The sequence below is a fragment of the Zea mays genome, chromosome 8 (genome assembly GCF_902167145.1).
Source record: "Zea mays cultivar B73 chromosome 8, Zm-B73-REFERENCE-NAM-5.0, whole genome shotgun sequence".
NCBI lineage: Eukaryota > Viridiplantae > Streptophyta > Magnoliopsida > Poales > Poaceae > Zea > Zea mays.
In genome coordinates, this window is record NC_050103.1 from 2,178,945 (window position 1) to 2,200,293 (window position 21,349).

A 21,349-nucleotide genomic window follows, 5' to 3' on the forward strand; every position below is an offset into this window, starting at 1 on the left:
ATCTAGGGGGTCTCGACGAAGGCAACCACCTCGGTATGCCGGAGGACGGCGATCCCCCCTAGGCCTGCACCTCGCGTTGACATCCTTCGGGAGCTAGCTGTGGTCCCAGTCCCTGAGGGGGGTCAGGACGCACAGCTCGAGCAAATCCGCGAGATGCAGGCCAGGCTCGACGAGGAAGCAGGACAACTTGTGCAGCTCCGGCAAAATATCGGGCAGGAGTGGGCAGGTCGAGCACCGGCCAGAGAAACGCGTTATCTGGCCCAGGACGTCCAGCACTGCATCGCCGACGATGCCAGGGCAAGGCTGCCCCCGGCTTCCAGTGGGGTCGGCTAGAACCTGGCTGCAGCAGCAATACTACTCTGAGCGATGCCGGAACCATCCACCACCGAGGGGCGGCGTATCCAGGGAGAGCTCAAGAATCTCCTGGAAGATGCCGCGGTCCGACGGGCCGAAAACTCTGCCTCCCGAAGGCAGGGGTACCCCCCGGAGCATCGCGCCGCGACTTCCCGATTCATGCGGGAAGCCTCGGTCCACACCGGGCGCACGTGGAACACAGCCCCTGCGGCCCCGGGTCGCCTCGGCAACGAGCACCACCGCCGCGACCGTCGAGCCCACCTCGACGAGAAGGTGCGCCGAGGCTACCACCCCAGGCGTGGGGGACGCTACGACAGCGGGGAGGATCAGAGCCCCTTGCCCGAACCACCCGGTTCGCAAGCTTTCAGCCGGGCCATACGACGGGCGCCGTTCCCGTCCTGGTTCCGAACCCCGACTACCATCACCAAGTACTCAGGGGAGACAAGGCCGGAACTGTGGCTCGCGGACTACCGGCTGGCCTGCCAGCTGGGTGGAACGGACGATGACAACCTCATCATCCGCAACCACCCCCTGTTCCTCTCCGACGCCGCCCGAGCCTGGCTGGAACATCTGCCTCCTGCGCAGATCTCCAACTGGGACGACCTGGTCAAAGCCTTCGCCGACAACTTCCAGGGCACATACGTGCGCCCTGGGAACTCCTGGGATCTCCAAAGCTGCCGCTAGCTGCCGGGGGAGTCCCTGCGGGACTACAGCCGGCGATTTTCGAAGCAGCGCACCGAGCTGCCCAACATCACCGACTCGGATGTCATCGACGCGTTCCTCGCCGGCACCACTTGCCGCGACCTGGTGAGCAAGCTGGGTCGCAAGACTCCCACCAGGGCGAGCGAGCTGATGAACATCGCCACCAAGTTCGTCTCTGGTCAGGAGGCGGTCGAGGCCATCTTCCGGAAGGACAAGCAGCCTCAGGGGCGCCAGCCGGAAGACATCCCTGAGGCGTCCGCTCAGCGCGGCGCGAGGAAGAAGGGCAAGAAGAAGTCGCAAGCGAAACGCGACGCCGCCGACACAGACCTTGTCGCCGCCGCCGAGCACAGGAACCCTCGGAAGCCTCCCGGAGGCGCCAACCTGTTCGACAAGATGCTCAAGGAGTCGTGCCCCTATCATCAGGGTCCCGTCAAGCACACCCTTGAGGAGTGCATCATGCTTCGGCGCTACTTCCACAAGGTCGGGCCCCCGGCGGAAGGTGGCAGAGCGCGCAACAACGACAAGAAGGAGGATCACAAGGTAGAGGAGTTCCCTGAGGTCCACGACTGCTTCATGATCTATGGTGGTCAAGTGGCGAACGTCTCGGCTCGGCACCGCAAGCAAGAACACCGGGAGGTCTGCTCGGTGAAGGTGGCGGCGCCAGTCTACCTAGACTGGTTCGACAAGCCCATCACCTTTGACCAGGGCGACCACCCCGACCGCGTGCCGAGCCCGGGAAAGTACCCGCTCGTTGTCGATCCTGTCATCGGCAACGTCAGGCTTACCAAGGTCCTCATGGACGGAGGCAGCAGCCTCAACATCATCTACGCCGAGACCCTCGGGCTCCTGCAGATCGATATGTCCTCGATCCGGGCCGGCGCGGCGCCCTTTCACGGGATCATCCCCGGGAAACGCGTCCAACCCCTTGGGCAACTCGATCTGCCCGTCTGCTTCGGGACTCCCTACAACTTCCGAAAGGAAACCCTCACGTTCGAGGTGGTCGGGTTCCGAGGAACCTACCACGCAGTGCTGGGGAGACCATGCTACGCCAAGTTCATGGCCGTCCCCAACTACACCTACCTCAAGCTCAAGATGTCGGGCCCCAACGGGGTCATCACCGTCGGCTCCACGTACCAACACGCGTACGAATGCGACGTGGAGTGCGTGGAGTACACCGAGGCCCTCGCCAAATCCGAGGCCCTCATCGCCGACCTGGAGAGCCTCTCCAAGGAGGTGCCAGATGCGAAGCGCCATGCCGGCAACTTCGAGCCAGCTGAGGCGGTTAAGTCTGTCCCTCTCGACCCCAGCAACGACGCCTCCAAGCAGATCCAGATCGGCTCCGAGCTCGACCCCAAATAGGAAGCAGTGCTCGTCGACTTTCTCCGCGCGAACGCCGAGGTTTTTGCGTGGAGTCCCTCAGACATGCCTGACATACCGAGGGATGTCACCGAGCACTCGCTGGATATCCGAGCTGGAGCCCGACCCGTGAAGCAGCCTCTGCGCCGATTCGACGAAGAAAAGCGCAGAGCCATAGGCGAGGAGATCCACAAGCTGACGGCTGCAGAGTTCATCAAAGAGGTATTCCATCCTGAATGGCTAGCCAACCCTGTGCTTGTGAGAAAGAAAGGCGGGAAATGGCGGATGTGTGTAGACTACACTGATCTAAACAAAGCATGTCCGAAAGTTCCCTACCCTCTGCCTCGCATCGATCAAATCGTAGATTCTACTGCTGGGTGCGAAACCCTGTCGTTCCTCGATGCCTACTCAGGGTATCACCAAATCAGGATGAAAGAGTCCGACCAGCTCGCGACTTCTTTCATCACACCTTTTGGCATGTACTGCTACATTACTATGCCATTCGGTTTGAGGAATGCGGGTGCGACATACCAAAGGTGCATGAACCACGTGTTCGGAGAGCACATTGGTCGAACGGTCAAGGCTTACGTCGATGACATCGTAGTCAAGACGAGGAAAGCCTCTGACCTCCTCTCCGACCTTGAAACGACATTCAATTGTCTCAAGGCGAAAGGCGTAAAACTCAATCCCGAGAAGTGTGTCTTCGGAGTCCCCCGAGGCATGCTCCTGGGGTTCATCGTCTCCGAGCGGGGCATCGAGGCCAACCCGAATAAAATCGCGGCCATCACCAACATGGGGCCCATCAAGGACTTGAAAGGAGTACAGAGGGTCATAGGATGCCTTGCGGCTCTGAGCCGTTTCATCTCGCGCCTCGGTGAAAGAGGCCTACCTCTGTACCGCCTCTTAAGGAAGACCGAGCGCTTCACTTGGACCCCTAAGGCCGAGGAAGCCCTCGGGAACCTAAAGGCGCTCCTTACAAACGCGCCCATCTTGGTGCCCCCGCTGCCGGAGAAGCCCTCTTGATCTACGTCGCCACTACCACTTAGGTGGTCAGCGTCGCGATCGTGGTCGAGAGACGAGAAGAGGGGCACACATTGCCCGTCCAGAGGCCGGTCTACTTCATCAGTGAGGTACTGTCAGAGACCAAAATCCGCTACCCACAAATTCAGAAGCTACTGTACGCGGTAATTCTGACGCGGCGAAAGTTGCGACACTACTTCGAGTCTCATCCGGTGATTGTGGTGTCATCCTTCCCCCTGGGAGAGATCATCCAGTGCCGAGAGGCCTCGGGTAGGATTGCAAAGTGGGCGGTGGAGATCATGGGCGAGACAATCTCGTTCGCTCCTCGGAAGGCCATCAAGTCCCAAGTCTTGGCGGACTTTATGGCTGAATGGGTCGACGCCCAGCTTCCAGCAGCTCCGATCCAACCGGAACTCTGGACCATGTTTTTCGACGGGTCGCTATGAAGACAGGAGCGGGCCTGCTCTTCATCTCGCCCCTCGGGAAGCACCTCCGCTACGTACTGCGCCTCCATTTCCCAGCGTCCAACAACGTGGCCGAGTACGAGGCTCTGGTTAACGGGTTGCACATCGCCATCGAGCTAGGGGTCCGATGCCTCAACGCTCGTGGTGACTCGTAGCTTGTCATCGACCAAGTCATGAAGAACTCCCATTGCCGCGACCCGAAGATGGAAGCCTACTGCGATGAGGTTCGGCGCCTGGAGGACAAGTTCCACGGGCTCGAGCTCAACCACATCGCTCGACGATACAACGAGACTGAGGACGAGCTGGCTAAGATAGCCTCGGGGTGGACAACGGTTCCTCCGGACGTCTTCTCCCAAGACCTACATCAACCCTTAGTCAAGACCGACGACACACCCGAGCCCGAGAAGGTCTCGGCCCATCCTGAGGCACCCTCGGCCCCCGAGGGTGAGGCACTGCGCGTCGAGGAAGAGCGGAATGGGGTCCCGCTTAATCAAAACTGGCAGACCCCGTACCTGCAATATCTCCACCAAGGAGAGCTACCCCTCGACAGAGTCGAAGCTCGGCGACTGGCGCGGCGCGCCAAGTCGTTCGTCTTGCTGGGTGATGGAAAGGAGCTCTACCACCGCAGCCCCTCAGGCATCCTCCAGCGATGCATATCCATCGCCGAAGGTTAGGAGCTATTGCAAGAAATACACTTGGGGGCTTGCGGCCACCACGCAGCACCTCAGGCCCTCGTTGGAAACGCCTTCCGACAGGGTTTCTACTGGCCAACCGCGGTGGCCGACGCCACTAGGATTGTACGCACCTGCCAAGGGTGTCAATTCTACGCAAGGCAGATGCACCTACCCGCTCAGGCCTTGTAAACAATACCCATCACCTGGCCGTTTGCTGTGTGGGGTCTGGACCTCGTCGGTCCCTTGCAGAAGGCACCCGGGGGCTACACGCACCTGCTGGTCGCTATCGACAAATTCTCCAAGTGGATTGAGGTCCGACCCCTAAACAACATCAGGTCCGAACAGGCGGTGGCGTTCTTCACCAACATCATCCATCGCTTCGGGGTCCCGAACTCCATCATCACTGACAACGGCACCCAGTTCACTAGCAAAAAGTTCCTGGACTTCTGCGAGGACCACCACATCCGGGTAGACTGGGCCGTCGTAGCCCACCCCATGACGAATGGGTAGGTAGAACGTGCCAACGACATGATTCTGCAGGGACTCAAGCCAAGGATCTACAACGACCTCAAAAAGTTCGGTAGGCGATGGATGAAGGAACTCCCCCCAGTGGTCTAGAGTCTGAGGATGACGCCAAGCCGAGCCACGGGCTTCACGCCGTTCTTTCTAGTCTATGGGGCCGAGGCTATCTTGCCCACAGACTTAGAATACGGTTCCCCGAGGACGAGGGCGTACGACGACCGAAGCAACCAGTCCAGACGAGAAGACTCATTGGGCCAACTGGAAGAGGCTCGGGACGTAGCCTTACTACACTCGGCGCGGTATCAGCAGTCCCTGCAACGCTACCACGCCCGAGGGGTTCGGTCCCGAGACCTCCAGGTGGGCAACTTGGTGCTTCGGCTACGACAAGACGCCTGAGGGCGCCACAAGCTCACACCTCCCTGGGAAGGGCCGTTCATCATCGCCAAGATTTTGAAGCCCGGAACATACAAGCTGGCCAACAGTCAAGGCAAGGTCTACAGTAACGCTTGGAACATCCAACAGCTACGTCGCTTCTACCCTTAAGACGTTTTCAAGTCATTCATATACCTCGTTTACATACACAAATAAAGTCTAACCATCAAGGAAGGGTCAGCCTTGCCTCGGTAAAGCCCGACCCTCCCTCGGGAGCTAGAAGGGGGGAACCCCCTCTGCGTCAAAATTTTCCTCGGAAAAAGTCTTTCTGTCAGAACGTCTTTCGCGCTTTTCGACTACTTCGATAGTGGGATCCTGAAAACGACGGAGTACACATAAGCGGCAAGGCCGACCGAGCCGAGGGACTCCTACGCCTCCGGGATACGGATACCTCACTCATCACCTTCTGCGATAAGTAACTCACACTCGGATAAGCGATTCCGCTGACCGAACAAGTCTTAACGCTCGAAAACTTTTCTGCCGAAACGATTTTTCGTGCCTTCTCGACTATATCGATAACAGAATCCTGCGAACGAGTAAGAGTACACGTAAGCGGCGAGGGCGACCGAGCCGAGGGACTCCTACGCCTCCGGGATACGGATACCTCACTCATCACCTCCCGTGATAAGCAACTCTCGCTCGGATAAGCGATTCTGTTACCGACAAACAAGTCCTGATACTCGAAACATGGGGAAAAGAAACGCAGCTTTACAACACGATGACGGTATGTTTGGGTCTTGGCGGCCGCAAAAAACATACGCACACAACAGATAAGTTGTTCCTGCAGGATCAGACATCATTAGGGGAAGCAGCAGCACCCTCGGCGTCAACTCCACCTTCGGCGGAATCCGACCCGGCCTCGGACGGCAACACGGTCGGAGGATCTCCACCTCGAAGGAAGATGTCAGCACAGCGCCTGGACCATCGCCGCCAGGTCCTCCTCCAGGAACTCGGCCCGAGAAGACGGCTCGACCGGCCGCTCCGTAGCCGCAGCCAGTTGTCCCCCGAGGACATCAGCCCGGCTCATGGCCTCGGCAGCCCGACTTTAGGGTTGGCCCCGCCAGTGGGTGACCTGGCCAGGTCCCTGTCGCCGCTGCTACGCCTCCTCGGCCTGGGAAGACCCCTGCTCCTGAGCCGACGAAGTTTCTTCTCCAGCCGACTCCGCCTCTGTCCATGTTGACACCGCTGCCTCCGGCTCCGGCTCATCGCAGAGCGGCCGAGGGTTTCTTTAACTGGGCAAGAGAAGCCTCGGGTGGCAAGGCCGACCGAGCCGAGGGACTCCTACGCCTCCGGGATACGGATACCTCACTCGTCACCTTCTGCACAGGGCAACTCACACTTGGTTAAGCGGTTCAGCTAGCCGACAGGCGAGACCTGATGCTCAAAATGAGGAAGAAACACGACTTTATGCCCAAATACACAGATGTTCAGGCCCCGACAGCCGCAATGAATAGACACCGACACTCAAGGTGCCATTACAAAGGGAACTCCAGTTCCACTCCCGTGGGTATGAACAACCTCGACATCGGAGAGCCTGCGGGACGACAAACTCCGGGCGACTCGCCAGCGACCTCTGCAGCAGCAGCGATGGTCCCAGGACGGACGCTGCCGCCGGAAGGCTCTCATTCGCGTCCCCACTCAAGGGACGAGAACCAGATATTAAAGCCAAAGAGCCGGAGGTCGGTCCGCGGGTGGCGCTGACGGTCTCGTCGGCGGAGAAGCTTTCTCCAGCTGCCACCACCTCAGCACCGACGACGGCGTCCACCTGCCCACCAACACCGCACCAGCGGGCGCCGAGCGCCCCAAAGCGCACCGACAGGTCCTCACTCCCGTCCTCGCCACGAAAATGAGAATGGGACCGTCCCAGAACACGAGTACCGCCCACGCGGCGTATGACGTGTTGGGAGACCCCCGGTGCGGCTGGCCACCGTCGCCCGGACGAAGGACGGAATGTTGCACCCTGGCTGGGCAGCAACAGTTCGCCTTCCCCGGCATGGCTGGAGGGCGCCTCCTCCGCAGAGCTGGAGGATGGTTTCCACCCCCAGAAGCTGGAGGAAGAAGCGGGACGCCAGCCCACGTGAAGGCAGGCCCCGGCTCGCCTCGCCCTCCGCCCCAGCAAGGATGATGAAGATCCTTGAAGCTGAGGGCGGGGCAGAGGCCGCAGCCCGGTTTGCTTCTCCCCACCATCAAACTGGTGGTCACCGTTTTGGGTGACCATCGGCGAGGGGATGCAGCCGGGCTGCCTAATGAAAATCCTTGAAGCCGAGCGATGGCTGAAAGGTACCAACTTCCGCGAAGTTGCGCTCCTCCAACAGCAGCAAGACGAAAGCAACACGGGCGCTCCCCATCCGGGGGCTTAGAAGGTGGAAGGGCACAATGCATGAGGAGAGTGTGAAGGCATGGCTGCCATCCAAGGGGGTCGCCCCCTTTTTAAAGGCGACTCTCCCCACTTGCGTCCTCAGTCGTCGCGGACTGAGTCTTCACCAACACGCTCCAAGGTCCTCCCCCTACGACATGGGGGCTGGGTCCCACGCGTCATGCAAGCTGGCCCAGGACAGAAGAAGCCAAACCGCCGCGCGCGGAGCGCGTAACTGCCCAGCGGTTACAAGCACTCCCCCACTTTCGCCCAAACCAGCGGGTGAAAAGGCGGACCGCCATGCAAGCGACATGCAACTGCACCAAGGGGGCGCACCCTTTCAACTTTGACACGTCGAGCATAGGGCCCAGGCCCACACATCATGTAACCGGCGCGCCGGTTACTACGTGCAAGAAACTGCACCGCCACTTGCGCCAGCACCGCGCCTTCTCGACTGCAGAACTGGTGCCGCGACTCGAGGCAACCCTGTGCATGGCCCAACAGTGCCAACCGAGCACATCGGTCACGTGTCAGTCCGCCGTGGGAGAAGGCGCGACGGTCGATATGGCCAAGAGTGGGCCGACAGTAATGGCGGCGACAGGCAGGCGGAAGCAGCAGTCAAATCGTCTGCAGGCTCACGTCCCCTCCAGGGACAGCGAGAGAGCCCTCTCCCACGGCGTGAAGACGACGCGCCCGTGTTCCGTTCCTCGAACGGCTCACGCACGCACAACGGCTGCCCCGCCAACCACTCGTCCCGTCGCATTAACTCTGCGGCAGGGCAGGCGACACCTTTGGCAGGCGAAGCGGGCGACACCTCACCTCCGCCATAATGACCGCGTCAAAAAAGGTGCACCACGTCATTCAATTTCATATCCTTTTCCTCTTCCCCTTTCTCTCTCTTGTTACAGGGACCGGGAAAGGGGATACTTCGAAAGGGATCCTTCTCCACGAAGGAAGCGGGCCCCGAGCCCTCCTACTGATCAGAGGTTCGAAGGCTGGCCCCTCGGAAGGGTTCGACAGCCGCCTCAGAGCACTCGGGCTCCGCGCCCACTACTGGTCAGAGGTTCGAAGGCTGGCGCCTCGGAAGGGTTCGATAGCCGCCTCAGGCCACTCGGGCTCTGCGCCTACTACTGATCAGGGGTTCGAAGGCTGGCCCCCCGAAGGGTTCGACAGCCACCTCAGAGCACGCAGAGCAAGGGATGACTCTGGGTACGTCCGATACATGGCCGAGGCTCGGGCTACGCTCCCGAGGTACCCTAGGACATTTCTGAGACCAGCAGGAGCGATTCTGTAACAGAATCCCATCAGAGGGAGGCATCGAGCCCTCGGACCCAATCAAACGGGACCGGGTCCGGCAAAATCACCTGCAGGTACTTTTGGAGCGTGCCTCTGGGCCACTAGCCGACCCTTATCGAACGGGGCACGGGCGTCCACTCGGATCACCCGTTAGCAACTCACTGGAGACACCATGTTCGGCGCCCTCCGAGGGCAACATGGCGCTTCCCCCCCCCCCTCCTTGCGGAAAGGCGACGAAGGGGCGTATGATAAAAGCCGAGTCAGTCCTTGACCGTCCTCTCGCTCTGTGCGAAGGCTCAGGGGCTGCTCTCGCAAACCCGACTCCGGCCAAACCGTTGACAGCGTCAACATACTAGCCTGAGAACTCGAAACCTGACTACGCACCCGGGCAACGACCAGTTCGCATGAGGGAACAACCAGACCGGCCGAGGTGTCACGAAAGGCGCTAAGACCTCGGAGGAGTCAAACCACTCCTCCGAGGCCTCGGGGGCTACATTCGGCGGGTGCGCTCGCGCGCACCCACCGGAACGAAATACAACCGAGAAAGGTCGGTCCCCTTACAAAAAAGTGCGACAAAAGCCTCCAAGCGAGTACCAACACTCCCTTCGAGGCTCGGGGGCTACTGTCGGGGACCATAATTAGGGGTACCCCCAAGACTCCTAAATCTCAGCTGGTAACCCCCATCAGCACAAAGCTGCAAAGGCCTGATGGGCGCAATTCAGGTCAAGGCTCCATCCACTCAAGGGACACGATCTCGCCTCGCCTGAGCCCAGCCTCGGGCAAAGACACCCGACCCAGGAGGATTCACGTCTCGCCCGAGGGTCCCCTCAAGCAACGGGCACACCTTCGACTCGCCCAAGGCCCAGCTCGGGCAGGCTTCACGGAGAAGCAACCTTGGCCAGATCGCCTCGCCAGCCGACCGGATCGCAGGAGCATTCAATGCAAGGATTGCCTGACACCTTATCCTGACGCGCGCTCCTCAGTCGACAAGGCTGAAGTGACCGCAGTCACTTCGCCCCTCCACTGACTGACCTGACAGGAAAACAGCGCCGCCTGCCCTGCTCCGACTGCTGTGCCACCCGCCAGGGTGAGACTGACAGCAGCCAAGTTCAGCCTCGGGCGCCATAGGAAGCTCTGCCTCGCCCGACCCCAGGGCTCGGACTCAACCTCGACACCGGAAGACGGTCTTCGCCTTGCCCGACCCCAGGGCTCGGACTCAACCTCGACACCGGAAGACGGTCTTCGCCTTGCCCGACCCCAGGGCTCGGACTCCACCTCGACCTCGGAAGACAGTCTCCGCCTCACCCGACCCCAGGGCTCGGACTCCACCTCGACCTCGGACGACAGTCTCCGCCTCGCCCGACCTCAGGGCTCGGACTCAGCCTCGACCTCGGACGACGGTCTCCGCCTCGACCCGACCCCAGGGCTCGGACTCAGCCTCGACCTCGGAGGAATCACCGCCTCGCCCGACCTTGGGCTCGGACCGACCACGCTACAGGGGCGCCCATCATTACCCTACCCCCTAGCTAGCTCAGGCTACGGGGAACAAGACCGGCGTCCCATCTGGCTCGCCCCGGTAAACAAGTAATGATGGCACCCCGTGTGCTCCATGACGATGGCAGTTCTCAGCCCCTTACGGAAGCAAGGAGACGTCAGCAAGGATCCGACAGCACCCGACAGCTGTGCTTCCATAGGGCTCAAGCGCTCCTCCGACGGCCACGACATCACATGAACAAGGCAGCAACACCTCTCCAACAGCCACGTCGACATGTGCATAGGACTCTGGCTCCTCCCTGCTAGACACGTTAGCACATTGCTACGCTCCCTGTTGTACACCTGGACCCTCTCCTTACATCTATAAAAGGAAGGTCCAGGGCCCTCGTACGGAAAGGTGGCCGCACGGGAGGACGGGCTGACGCACAGGCTCTCTCTCTCTCTCCCTCGCGAACGCTTGTAACCCCCTACTGCAAGCGCATCCGCCCTGGGCACAGGACAACACGAGGTCGCGATTCCCCTTATTGTTTCCCCCTTGTGTTCCGTCTCGCGTCGACCCATCTAGGCTGGGACACGCAGCGACAATTTACTCGTCGGTCCAGGGACCCCCTGGGGTCGAAACGCCGACACTTCTAATCTTTTTGATCCTTAAGTCGAACTCATTTTGAGCCCGTCTCAAGAATCCCTTTAAGGTCTCTTGGGTATGAGATTTTTCCTGCAAAAAGAATACCCAAGTGAAGCGAGAATAATCATCCACAATAACTAGACAGTACTTACTCCCGCCGATGCTTATGTAAGCTATCGGGCCGAATAGATCCATGTGTAGGAGCTCGAGTGGCTTGTCAGTCGTCATGATGTTCTTATGTGGATGGTGAACACCAACTTGCTTCCCTGCCTTACATGCGCTACAAATCCTGTCTTTCTCAAAATGAACATTTGTTAGTCCCAAAATGTGTTCTCCCTTTAGAAGTTTGTGAAGATTCTTCATTCCAACATGTGCTAGTCGGCGATGCCAGAGCCAGCCCATGTTAGTCTTAGCAATTAAGCAAGTGTTGAGTTCAGCTCTATTAAAATCTACTAAGTATAGCTGACCCTCTAACACTCCCTTAAATGCTATTGAATCATCACTTCTTCAAAAGACAGTAACACCTATATCTGTGAAAAGACAGTTGTAACCCATTTTACATAATTGCGAAACTGAAAGCAAGTTATAATTTAAAGAATCTACAAGAAAAACATTGAAAATGGAATGGTCAGATGATATAGCTATTTTACCCAATCCTTTGACCAAACCTTGATTCCCATCCCCGAATGTGATAGCTCGTTGGGAATCTTGGTTTTTCTCGTAGGAGGAGAACATCTTCTTCTCCCTGTCATGTGGTTTGTGCACCCGCTGTCGATGATCCAACTTGAGCCCCCGGATGCATAAACCTACAAAACAAATTTAGTTCTTGATTTTAGGTACCCAAACGGTTTTGGGTCCTTTGACATTAGATACAAGAACTTTGGGTACCCAAACACAAGTCTTTGATCCCTTGTGTTTGCCCCCAGCATACTTGGCAACTACCTTGCCGAATTTGTTAGTTAAAACATAAGATGCATCAAAAGTTTTAAATGAAATGTTAGAATCATTTGATGCAATATGAGTTTTCTTTCTAGGCAATTTAGCACGGGTTGATTGCCTAGAGCTAGATGTCTCACCCTTATACATAAAAGCATGATTAGAGCCAGAGTGAGACTTCCTAGAATGAATTCTCCTAATTTTGTGCTCGGGATAACCGGCAGGGTACAAAATGTAACCCTCGTTATCCTGAGGCATGGGAGCCTTGCCCTTACCAAAATTAGACAATCTTTTAGGAGAGGCATTAAGTTTGACATTGTCTCCCTTTTGGAAGCCAATGTCATCCTTGATGCCAGGGCGTCTCCCACTATAGAGCATGCTTCTAGCAAATTTAATTTTTTCATTTTCTAATTCATGCTCATTAATTTTGGCATTAAGTTGAGCTATGTGATCATTTTGTTTCTTAATTAAAGCTAGGTGATCATGAATAGCATCAACATTAATGTCTCTACATCTAGTGCAAATGGAAACATGCTCAACGGTAGATGTAGGGGGTTTGCAAGATTTTAGTTCAACAATCTTAGCATGTAAAATAGCATTTTCATCTCTAAGATTGGAAATGGAAGCATTGCAAACAACTAAGTCTTTAGCCTTAGCAATCAATTTTTCATTTTCAATCTTAAGGCTAGCAAGAGAGACATTCAATTCTTCAATCTTAGCATGTAAACTAACATTATCATCTTTAAGATTGGGAATTGAATCATTACAAACATTTGAATCAACCTTAGCAATTAATCTAGCATTATCATTTCTAAGGTTGGCAATGATATCATGGCAAGTGCTTAGCTCACTAGATAATTTTTCACATTTTTCTACTTCTAGAGCGTAAGCATTTTTAACCTTAACATGCTTCTTGTTTTCCTTAATTAGGAAGTCCTCTTGGGAGTCCAAGAGTTCATCCTTCTCATGAATAGCACTAATTAATTCATTTAGCTTTTCTTTTTGTTGCATTTTTAGGTTGGCAAAAAGGGTACGCAAATTATCCATCTCATCACTAGAATTATTCTCATCACTAGAGGTTGCATATTTAGTGGAGGATTTTGATTTTACCTTCTTCCTTTTGCCGTCCTTTGCCATGAGGCACTTGTGGCCGACGTTGGGGAAGAGGAGTCCTTTGGTGACGGCGATGTTGGCGGCGTCCTCGTCGGAAGAGGAGTCGGTGGAGCTCTCGTCGGAGTCCCACTCCCGGCAAACATGGGCATCGCCACCCTTCGTCTTGTAATACCTCTTCTTTTCTCTCCTCCTTCCCTTCTTGTCGTCGCCCCTGTCACTATCACTAGATAATGGACATTTAGCAATGAAATGACCGGGCTTACCACACTTGTAGCACACCTTCTTGGAACGGGGCTTGTAATCTTTCCCCTTCCTTTGTTTGAGGATTTGACGGAAGCTCTTGATGATGAGCTCCATCTCCTCATTGTCGAGCTTGGAGGCGTCGATGGGGATTCTACTTGAAGTAGAATCTTCTTTCTTCTCCTCTGTTGCTTTGAATGCGATGGGTTGTGCTTCGGACGTGGAGGAGTCGCCTTGCTCGATGATCTTTTTGGAGCCTTTGATCATTAGCTCAAAGCTCACAAATTTACCTATTACCTCCTCGGGAGACATTAGCGTGTATCTAGGATCACCTCGAATTAATTGAACTTGCGTAGGGTTAAGAAAAACGAGTGATCTAAGAATAACCTTGACCATTTCATGGTCATTCCATTTCTTGCTCCCGAGGTTGCACACTTGATTGACCAAGGTCTTTAGCCGGTTGTACATGGCTTGAGGGTCCTCGCCTTGGTTGAGTCAGAATCGACCGAGCTCCCCCTCGATCGTCTCCCGCTTGGTGATCTTGGTCACCTCGTCTCCTTCGTGTGTGGTCTTGAGCACGTCCTAAATCTCCTTGGCGCTCTTTAACCCTTGCACGTTGTTATACTCCTCTTGACTTAGAGAGGCGAGGAGTATAGTGGTGGCTTGGGAGTTGAAGTGCTCGATTTGGGCCACCTCGTCCTCATCATAATCTTCATCCCCTATGGATGGTACATGTATACCAAACTCAACAACCTCCCATATGCTTTTGTGGAGTGAGGTTAGATGATATCTCATCATATCACTCCACCTAGAATAATCTTCACCGTCAAATGCCGGTGATTTGCCTAATGGGACGGAAAGTAATGGAGTATGCTTATGAATGCGGGGATAGCGTAGGGGAATCTTACTATACTTCTTGCGCTCTTGGCGCTTAGAAGTGACGGACGCGGCGTCGGATCCGGATGTAGAGGGTGAGGAAGAGTCGGTCTCGTAATAGACCACTTTCTTCATTTTCTTCTTCTTCTCGCCACTCTTGTGCGATCGAATGCGCGAAGGGGATCCATCCTTCTTCTTGTTGGCGGACTCCCTTGATGGAGCCTTCCCGTGGCTTGTAGCGGACTTCTCACCCCCGATCACCATCTTCTTGGCGTGATCTCCCGACATCACTTCGAGCGGTTAAGCTCTAATGAAGCATCGGGCTCTAATACCAATTGAAAGTCGCCTAGAGGGGGGGTGAATAGGGCGAATCTGAAATTTATAAACTTAAGTACAACTACAAGCCAGGTTAGCGTTAGAAATATGAACGAGTCTGAGAGAGAGAGTGAAAAAACAAATCGCGGGCAAATAAAGAGTGAGACACGATGATTTGTTTTACCGAGGTTTGATTCTTGCAAACCTACTCCCCGTTGAGGTGGTCACAAAGACCGGGTCTCTTTCAACCCTTTCCCTCTCTCAAACGGTCACTTAGACCGAGTGAGCTTCTCTTCTCAATCAAATGGGACACAAAGTCCACGCAAGGACCACCACACAATTGGTGTCTCTTGCCTTGGTTACAATTGAGTTGATCACAAGAAGAATGAGAAAGAAAAGAAGCAATCCAAGCGCAAGAGCTCAAATGAACACAAATGTTGCTCTCTCTAGTCACTATTTGATTTGGAGTGATTCCGGACTTGGGAGAGGATTTGATCTCTTTGGTTGTGTCAGGAATTGAATGCTATAGCTCTTGTAATGTGTTGGAAGGTGGACAACTTGGATGCAATTTAATGTGGGGTGGTTGGGGTATTTATAGCCCCAACCACCAAAAGTGGTCGTTGGGAGGCTGTCTGTCGCATGGCGCACCGGACAGTCCGGTGCGCCAGCCACGTCAGCGGGGCGTTGGGTTCTGACCGTTGGAGCTCTGACTGGTGGGGCCTCTGGGTTGTCTGGTGGTGCACCGGACAGGTCATGTAGACTGTCCGGTGCCCCTTCTGCGCGTGCTCTGACTCTGGCGCGCACTATAGCACATTTAATGCGGTTGCAGTCGACCGTTGGCGCGAAGTAGCCGTTGCTCCGCTGGCACACCGGACACTGTCCGGTGCATCACCGGACAGTCCGGTGAATTATAGCGGAGCGGCCTCCCATTTTCCCGAAGGTAGCGAGTTCAGTGTCAAGTTCCCTGGTGCACCGGACACTGTCCGGTGGCACACCGGACAGTCCGATGCGCCAGACCAGGGTGCCTTTGGGATGTCTTTAGCTCTCTTTATTTGAACCCATCTTTGGTCCTTTTATTGGCTTGTTGTGAACCTTTAGCACCTGTAAAACTTATAGACTAGAACAAACTAGTTAGTCCAATTATTTGTGTTGGGCAATTCAACCACCAAAATCAATTTAGGAAAAGGTGTAAGCCTATTTCCCTTTCAATGGGGTCCGGGCACAGTACTTGCTCTACTGAGGCTGGTTACCGAGGTTCTTTCGATTTGGTTTTGTTAGTCACCCTTCCTGTGGGGAGAAGTACTGTGTTTATCAAACTGGAGAAACCTAACGGGCGGCTATGACCTCTGGGAAATCTTTGTAAAGGCTACGTAGTGAAACCTTGCCTACTCACCTTGGTAGTGTTTGAGGGTTTGATCGACCCGAGGCAAAAAGAGATCACGACTCGTGGGTAAAGTGTGCAACCTCTGCATAGTGTTAGAAACCGGTTTATCATCCATGCTCACGGTTAAGAGCAGCCTTGGGATCCTCTTTGATTAGAGTAACTCTGGATACTTTTATGATGATAATTAATGGTCATGATTATGACTATGGTTTCTAGTATTTCCTCTTGGAGGTAGTACTTTTGGATAATAACGAGGGTTTATTACTAAAATTTGGCTTTTCTACTAGTAATAAATACCTGACAAACTAAAAGCAACTACTTTAAGCTTAACCCCACATACAGCTAGTCCACTTTAGCCAAACGGGGCAATTGCTGAGTACGTTGATGTGTACTCACCCTTGCTTTAAATCCCCCCTCCCAAACCTCAGGTTGTCCCCATTTCAAGGCAACATGGAGGACTTTTAGGAGTTTCAGGACTACGATGAGTTCTAGTTGTGTATAGTGGCAAACCCCCAGTCAGCTGCCTGTGAAGGCCTTATCTTCTACATTTCGTATTATGCACTTTGATTATGTTAATGACTATGTTAAATTAATGACTCTGTGGATGTCTTGGACATCTTGAGGTAATAAAGTACTATTTCCGCTATTATTTTGAGCAATGTGTGATGATGTCCAACTATGTAATCGCTGTGTACATGAGTTTCTGATCCTGACACGTACATGGTTCGCATTCGGTTTGCCTTCCAAAACTAGGTGTGACACTAACCTACCTTATATACTTGACAGGGTTAGGGTTACATGGTTAAGCATATCACTATTGATATGCGTACATTTGTGGAGTCGTCTACAACTAACCAGGAAGTGTGTGAATCTCTGCTCGTCTTACCTTGTCTTCTACATGCGCGAGAGTTGGTTGTAAATACTTCATGCCCACGTCTTTGAGTTCTTCGTTATCCATTGGTTGAGCCCGACTGAATTGCCTGCAAGGCCCATTTGTCTGCTCCTAATCAAACATTTCCACGACCCATAGACTAAATTTGTGTCACCGAGACCCAGGGATATTTATCCCCCACACATGTGGTTATGGTTGGTAGCTCCTCTTGGCGGCAGCGGGAGTGTGGTTGTGTATCCCGACCTCGTCGTCCAATAGGTTAGGTGTTTCTCCCTTCTTCTATAGAAACAATTTGGCGCGCTGAATTTTGCTCGACACAAGTTCTTTCTTGAAGTTGATAGCTAAATCTTGTAATCAATGGTGGGCCAATAATGAATTTTTTTGCATATGTATTAAGACGCTTGGTCTGATTTCGAAATTGTCCAGAGTTTTTTATGTTGTTTTCATTGCAAAATGTAGCCAACTGTGAATAGTCCTTTGCAGAGTAATAAAAATAATAGTTTGGTTCTTTATGACTTATTAACCTTACAGGCAACTTTACCTTACTATGCAATATAGGGTCCATACCAGATTCCTCCCCATACACATCTTTTATTGTGTATACCACTCTAATCACTAGTGTGTATACTTACCAAAGTTTATATTTCAATTCAAGATTGAGTTTGGTTAATCCATCTTTAGCATGTCGCTTCCCTGTGGAAAATACGATACCTTGAATACTTCCAGTGAAGGGCTACAATAAGACTCCGTACACTTGTAGGGTAAAATCCAATTGGCATAAGAACCGCCGAGGGTTACTGTTTTATATGTTTCCATTTTTCAGATTTGAATTTAAATTTGGTTTTCAAATTCAAATCAAATGAGCTCTAAATCACTTCAAAAATTTACAAAAAACAGAAATATTCAGATGAACATGTTCGTGAATTTTGGCTCTTTTCTTGGTCATAATTTTTGTATAAAAATAATCTCCCCTTTTGAAGTGATTTTGGACTCTTTCGGAAAAATATAGGGTAAATATGCTTAAGGAGGAGAAAAAATTTATTCCCACGAAATTGTAACGTGTTGTTATTGGGTTTAAAGGAAATTTATAACAAGCAAAAGTACGGTGACTTCAAAAAAAAGTTTTGTTATTTAGTTGATGAATACTCCCTCTAGTACTAAAAAATCATTTTGGACAAGATTTAAATTAAACATATAAAACTTTAACTATTAATAACAGTTTTGTTATTTAGTTTTAAAATCTAATAGACATATATATAGATTTATCATAAAAAGTACTTTTGTAAAAATATAAATATATTAAGAGTTTATTTGTATTTAAAAAATAGTCAAGGCTATATTTTAGAGATCGTGTCGCTGTCTTAGATGACTTGTATTTTGATAGCGGAGGAATTAAGAGCTAGAGTCTGAACGAATGAACCATTTCTTTTCACCTAGTGGCCTACAAAATACTCTCTCCGTTTTTTTAGTTATCGCTGGATAGTTTAATTTTGCACTATCCAGTGACAACTAAAACGAAACAGAGGGAGTATATGGTTTGGAGAAGAAATAACACCAAGCGTGGGTGGAGAAAAAAGAAAATTAGGGAGAGAGAGAAAAGATACAGCGAAAAGAGTGTGGCTAGATTTGGCTCCCTCACACATGGCGCGCGGGGATTAGAAGACCCGGATTACACCTCATCGCCACCTTATCTGTGACCGCTCGCAATCCCCGCTGCCATGTCGCCACGCGGCGGCCGCAGGATATGAGCATATACGCCTCCTCCCTGAACTAGAGAGCAGCTCACTCCCGCTGCCCAGTCCTCGCCACCGCCCAGTCCATCGCCAACCAATGGCCTCCGCCATGGAGCTCTCGCTCCTCAACCCCGCCGCGACGCACCGCCACCGCGGCGGCCTCGCCGGCCTGCCCCTCGCGCGGCGCTCCGTGGTCCGCTTTCGCGTGTCCGCCTCCGCCGCGGCCGCGGCGCCGCCCAAGTCCTCAGGCCCCAAGAAGCGGGGCAAGACGGAGATCCAGGAGACGCTGCTCACGCCCCGGTTCTACACCACGGACTTCGACGAGATGGAGCGCCTCTTCAACGCCGAGATCAACAAGCAGCTCAACCAGGCGGAGTTCGACGCCCTGCTACAGGAGTTCAAGACGGACTACAACCAGACCCACTTCGTGCGCAACCCCGAGTTCAAGGCCGCCGCCGACAGGATGGAGGGCCCGCTCCGCCAGATCTTCGTCGAGTTCCTCGAGCGCTCCTGCACCGCCGAGTTCTCCGGCTTCCTCCTCTACAAGGAGCTCGGCCGCAGGCTCAAGGTTCCTTCCTGCTCCTTTCTTCGTGCATTTCCTCGACCGCCTGGTGGGCGTGTGTGCTGATGCCCTGCTTTTTCCTCTGCAGAAAACCAACCCGGTCGTGGCGGAGATCTTCTCGCTCATGTCAAGGGACGAGGCGCGCCATGCTGGGTACGCACCTACCTTATCTCTTTTCATCCATTCGGGGAGAAATTCAGCTGAAAGTTTCATGTGATTTGCACTCACTGTTTAGGTTCTTGAACAAGGGGCTGTCTGACTTCAACTTGGCGCTGGACCTGGGGTTCCTGACCAAGGCTAGGAAGTACACCTTCTTCAAGCCCAAGTTCATCTTCTACGCCACCTACCTGTCCGAGAAGATCGGGTACTGGAGGTACATCACCATCTTCAGGCACCTCAAGGCGAACCCGGAGTACCAGGTGTACCCCATCTTCAAGTACTTCGAGAACTGGTGCCAGGACGAGAACAGGCACGGCGACTTCTTCTCTGCCCTGCTCAAGGCTCAGCCGCAGTTCCTCAATGACTGGAAGGCCAAGCTCTGGTCACGGTTCTTCTGCCTCTCGGTAATTTCGAGCTATTCTCCTGTTAATATACATCAGTTAGCTCCAAAGGTTGCTGCGCCCCTCTCCTAACAGCTGTGTTACTATATGACCTTTTGCAGGTGTATGTGACCATGTACCTGAATGACTGCCAACGCACTGCATTCTATGAGGGAATTGGTCTGGACACCAAAGAATTCGACATGCATGTGATCATCGAGGTATAAATGAGCTGCATTTTGTCATTTCATTTCCACCTGTTTGCCATACATAGTTCATACTTTTCTGAACAATGTCATTACAAAAGGTTAGGAATTCACATGAAATTTCTTAGAGTTCGCCGTCGACGCTTGGGAGAATCTATGATTTGCTTCTAGAAATGTTGGCGTGAATTAAATATGCGTACCCATGCAGACCAACCGCACAACGGCGAGGATCTTCCCTGCTGTCCTAGACGTCGAGAACCCAGAGTTCAAGAGGAAGCTTGACAGGATGGTTGAGATCAACCAGAAGATCATTGCCGTCGGAGAGTCCGACGAAATCCCCCTAGTGAAGAACCTGAAGAGGATTCCTCTTGTCGCCTCTCTGGTGTCCGAGATCATCGCCGCCTACCTCATGCCCCCCATCGAGTCTGGCTCGGTTGATTTCGCCGAATTTGAGCCCCGGCTCGTTTACTGATTCTGTACAAAGATTTATCCTTGAGTTATTCACCCTGAAAGACAAGCTGCTGGTGCTTTCTGCCGAAGGGGCCTTGGATGAATGGTGAAAACCGCTGGATGGTTAGAGGATCTACATCTTCTTGTGTTCTTCTGTAAAATACTGAGACTTGGGCAGCATAAAAAGCTTGGCAAATTTCTGTTGTGTGGCATCTCCATGTAAGTAACAGTGGACTGCATCAGAAGCGAGCCTTCCAGTTTTGCGACAGAAGGGGGCGTCCGAAGTTGTTGTACTGCTAATGAACGTCGAACTAGCATGATAAATGTATCCCAGCACATTTGGTTGATTGTGTAACACTAGAAAGCCATTGAACAGCGTTTGGCTATGATGCTGTACCATCTGAATTTACATAGCTCCTTTTGTTTTAGCGATGTCATTGTCATGCATCATGAGTGACGTCTACAAACATTTGTAAGAAAATCGTGGTAAAAGATTGTCAGTATTAGCATAGTCCTTTCATCACAATCATATTACGTTCGGAAACTCTACCATTTGCGTTGTTAAACCACACACATTTTTAGAAGGTAAAACACGTAAGTTTAATGTAACAAAGTTGAATTCATATACATGGTTATAAGACATAGGAGTGCCCGTGGGCATTTGTATATTGCTCTTCAGGCTATTGTCACAGTTTCTTTGCAACTTTTTGGGTATACGGCCCTATTAGACAATGCTCTGGTAGACTTAGATCTATACCTGATTAAAACAACAATGGGTGATTTTAGGCTGTCCGCAGCAGATCGTGTA

At 53.0% G+C, this 21,349-nt stretch overlaps 1 protein-coding gene across 1 annotated transcript; it reads left to right on the top strand.

Moving 5' to 3' along the window:
- Nucleotides 1-18,849: 18,849 nt before the first annotated feature.
- Nucleotides 18,850-21,052, top strand: LOC103634652 (magnesium-protoporphyrin IX monomethyl ester [oxidative] cyclase, chloroplastic). The gene is made up of 5 exons (NM_001322283.1): nt 18,850-19,352; nt 19,435-19,499; nt 19,582-19,909; nt 20,008-20,106; nt 20,300-21,052. Exons 1-5 carry the CDS (start codon nt 18,882-18,884, stop codon nt 20,561-20,563), a joined length of 1,227 nt encoding a protein of 408 aa, NP_001309212.1. The 5' UTR covers nt 18,850-18,881; the 3' UTR covers nt 20,564-21,052.
- Nucleotides 21,053-21,349: the final 297 nt, after the last annotated feature.

What these genes read in the sequence shown, in the direction of transcription:
- LOC103634652 (NM_001322283.1), top strand. Translation starts at nt 18,882, where the DNA reads ATGGCCTCCGCCATGGAGCTCTCGCTCCTCAACCCCGCCGCGACGCAC. An exon ending in GACGAGGCGCGCCATGCTGG is followed by an intron (nt 19,500 to 19,581) that starts GTACGCACCTAC and finishes CTCACTGTTTAG; the next exon opens with GTTCTTGAACAAGGGGCTGT. An exon ending in ACATGCATGTGATCATCGAG is followed by an intron (nt 20,107 to 20,299) that starts GTATAAATGAGC and finishes GTACCCATGCAG; the next exon opens with ACCAACCGCACAACGGCGAG.